The sequence below is a fragment of the Cryptomeria japonica genome, chromosome 7, assembly GCF_030272615.1.
Source record: "Cryptomeria japonica chromosome 7, Sugi_1.0, whole genome shotgun sequence".
Lineage (NCBI taxonomy): Eukaryota > Viridiplantae > Streptophyta > Pinopsida > Cupressales > Cupressaceae > Cryptomeria > Cryptomeria japonica.
In genome coordinates, this window is record NC_081411.1 from 286,496,230 (window position 1) to 286,500,081 (window position 3,852).

The 3,852-nt window shown below is 36.4% G+C and overlaps 1 protein-coding gene across 1 annotated transcript; it reads left to right on the top strand.

The window, feature by feature from the left end:
- The first annotated feature begins 2,738 nt into the window (after positions 1 to 2,738).
- Positions 2,739 to 3,619, top strand: LOC131856680 (protein HOTHEAD-like). The gene is made up of 2 exons (XM_059208551.1): positions 2,739 to 3,354; positions 3,504 to 3,619. The coding sequence occupies exons 1-2, from the start codon at positions 2,739 to 2,741 to the stop codon at positions 3,617 to 3,619; spliced, it is 732 nt and encodes a 243-aa protein (XP_059064534.1).
- The last annotated feature ends 233 nt before the right edge of the window (positions 3,620 to 3,852 follow it).

Sequence of the window (3,852 nt, forward strand, 5' to 3'; positions counted from 1 at the left end):
TCCCTGTAAAACCCGTTTATCTCAACCAAAAAAAATCCATCTATAACATTCACAAGATAAGATGCCACTCGTAGTTATAGGGACAACCTCAACTTATAACTATTTATATAGCAACAACAGGATTATATTTTAATTATAAATTCTCAATAAGTTAAATTAACTCGCATAATTGTCCTATGTGTGGACATTACAAGTTCCAAAAAAGTTTCTCATCTATAACTATTCAATCTAGTTAGAATATGTATCAAATTGATGTGAAAACTGTCTTCTTGAATGAGAACTTGGATGAAAAATTATATATGGTGTAGCCTCAATTTTTTTAAGTTATTAGATGTGAACATCTAGTTTGGCAGTCAATTAGGCCTCCTAAATTATTTCCTAAGAGTTGAGTTTTGATAATTTGATTTTAGCATGTTTTCAATTCAAATTAGATACGCCATCAATCTTTTGGAGACTTTTGGAATTGCAAATTGTAACTCATATTCTCCAAGTATTGAGATTGAGTTGAAGCTGTAAAAATAGGTTACAACTCCCTTATCAGTCAAGAGAAACTAGCACAACCTTAAAGGTCATTTTCATTCTGCTTGAATGAAGTTGACCTTCCTAAAGATGGATCCTTTTCTTGGAGGATTCTAATAGACGACAAATTAGTCAAACTTGGGATTGTTGATCATTTTTTGGTGTGTTCTTTGTGGATAGGCTCAAGAGGATGTGGATCACCTTCTATTACTATGTTCCTTTGCACAGTCCTGTTGGGCTCACATCGTTAATAAAATGAATTGGATTTATCCCTCATCAAAGAATCTCTGGGATATATTCACAAATTGTCCTTCACTCTATCATCAATCATTTTTTTCTTGCATTTGGAAATTCATCCCTCCTATGATCACCTAGTGGGAAAGAAACAAGAGGATCTTTAGATAGGAACCTTCAAGCTTATCTCGGGTCTTGCAGAAAATTGAAACTTCTATTTTAGAAGTAGTGAATGCATATGTAGCAAAATCCAAATCAATCAACTCTTCGTTTTCAAATTGGAATTAAAAAATCCTTCAATCCTGGGAACACATTAATCTCCCTTTTACCTAAAGCTCTTTCCAAGCCCCCAAAAGAACAATAGATAGATCAAAAATCAATTGGATTCCTCCTCTGAAAGGGAAGTTAAAGTTAGACTTTGATGGGGCAGCCAAACACAATGCAGGCAAAGCAGGCGGTTGGTGTGTAGTTAGGGATCATAAAGGAAATATTCTTGTAGCATCAATACTTCCATTCCTAGATGGTTATAATAATATGGCAGAAGCACATGCCCTTCTCCAAGGTCTCTTGTTGACTAAATCCTTTCAAATTTCAAACATCTTAATTGAGGGTGACTCTTTGCATTATCAATTCTTGTAGAAAGAGAATCTTGCACAATTGGAGCATTCAATATGTGTTGCAACAAGTCTGGCTACTTCTAGACTCCTTGGAAAATTATGAGCTTCTTCACTGTTATAGAGAGGGAAATATCCTAGCAGATTGGTTGGCGAATAAGGGGTGTTCCGAATCTGATCCTATCATGAAATTCTCCATGGACTCTCTCCTCCAATCTGATCCTATCATCAAATTCATCCTATCATCAGATTGGTTGGCGAATAAGGGGTGTTCCCAATCTGATCCTAAGGGGTTTTGTAGATTCTTCCTTTCCCAAAATTGTCATAGTTCATGTGCAAGTATGCTTTAGCGACTTTCAAGTGCTGAGGATGTGTGCCTTGGTTCTCATGAATGGGAAATCCCTTGGTGGGCTGCTCTTGGAGGGATTTGATTTTAGTACATTCTTGGGTTGAGGATTCTACAAACTTTGAGAATATCTCTAACATTTTATTGGTTTTTGTACAAGGCATAAAGTTGTTTCTCTTGCAGCAATAGGCTAGATTGAGGGGCATGGGAATTCAATTGCATGTGTGACTGTCATAACTAACGCAATTAAAAACAAGGTGTTGAAGTCAATAGTTCCTATATTGTTGGAGCTGAGCATGCTCAAGAATTGGAATGGATCTCCAAAGGCTGTTGTCATAAATGGATTCAACGGATAGGTTGACACTCACAAATATTGTTTTTTTATCATATCAGTCTTCTTCCCCTAACTGCACAGATGCAAAGATCTCATTGTAATCTATAACAATATGCTATGGGCGTGGTAGCTATTATGTTGTGATTTCTTTTCTCTTCATTGGTTTTGAGCTTCCTTTTGGCTCAACCATATGTTCTCTATGTAACCATTTGTTATATTTATTATTCTATAATATCAATATATAGGATTCACCTCTTTGCCAAAAAAATAATAAAATTGATTTTTAATTAAAAATAAATATCAATTAATTCTATATAGAATTAAAATAAAAATCAAATTCTCATTTAAGTTGGAAAATATAATTGTCTAAATCATATTTTTCTTTGTTTAATATAAATTAATATTATCGGACATTACTATCAGCGTAAGCATTTCACTCCACTTAAATGCAAGCGCAAGTGTTATTATGTTCTATTCTATCCTATTCTATCCAGATGGTAGATAGACGTTGACCATATGTTAATATGTATAAAATTACGAATGAAACCGTCAAAGCTGCAAGACAGACATGTTACATTTCCACTTGCCCTTGACTGGACTTGGTAAAAGACTCTTATAGTTGTTTCTTAGCATAGGATTGTTTTTGACATTGACGATTCTGTGTGCAACTGCAGAGTACCCATATCCGTTTATGACAGCAGATGCTCAAAAGGCAGCTTCAAGATCATATGATTACATTGTGGTTGGAGGAGGTACAGCGGGATGTCCCCTGGCAGCAACTCTCTCACAGCACTACTCTGTTTTAGTATTGGAGAGGGGAAACTCTACTTACGGAATTCCCGATGTGGAGGATTTCAGAGGGTCTTCCACAACTAATCCCAACGTAGCGCAGGCGTTTGTCTCAGAAGATGGAGTGCAGTTGGTACGGGCGAGAGTTTTAGGAGGTGGATCAGCCATCAACGGTGGAGTCTACAGCAGGGCGAGCACTGAATATATTCGGAAAATAAAGTGGGATGAGAAACTTGTATATGAGTCATATGAATGGATAGAACGGTTGAATGCCTTCCAACAATACAAGCTTTCTACTTGGAATTCTGCTACCAAGGATGGGCTTCTTCAAGCTGGAGTTCTTCCTTACAATGGCCACACTTTCGATTATTTGGTTGGCACCAAGATCAGTGGCTCAATCTTTGACGAGAATGGAAAGAGACATACAGCCGCAGATCTACTCCAGTATGCAAATCCAGAAAATATTGTAGTTCTTCTCAATGCTACTGCCAGCAGAATACTCTTCAGTTTGGGATCAGGTACCAATTCATATTTTGCTTTCAGAATTCCCCTACCCTACTTTACTTTGATGAGTATTCCTTTTATTCGTTTACAAACTATTCAGAAATATATTTCATATATCTATCTATGTGTATGCATGTAATATTATCAACAATCTATATTGCAGGAAAGCCAAAGGCTAGCGGAGTGGACTTCAGAAGCAACAATGATGGTCTCATTTATCAAATTTCACTTAACCAATTGTCAATCAATAGTGAGGTGATTTTGTCAGAGGAAGCATAGGTAGTACTCAACTTCTCCTCTTAAGCGGAATTGGTCCAAAAAGATAACTCAAAGAAATGAATATTCTTGCTCTTTTAGATTCACCTTTTGTAGGTAAACAAGTTCAAGATAATCCTAGTGCAGCCTTTACTGTAGTATCCTCGAAACCACTTGAAGATTCTTATTCACAATTAGCAGGCATTTTAGACAATTGACAAAATTACATCGAAAGTGGTAGCCTTGTCCAACGGAAT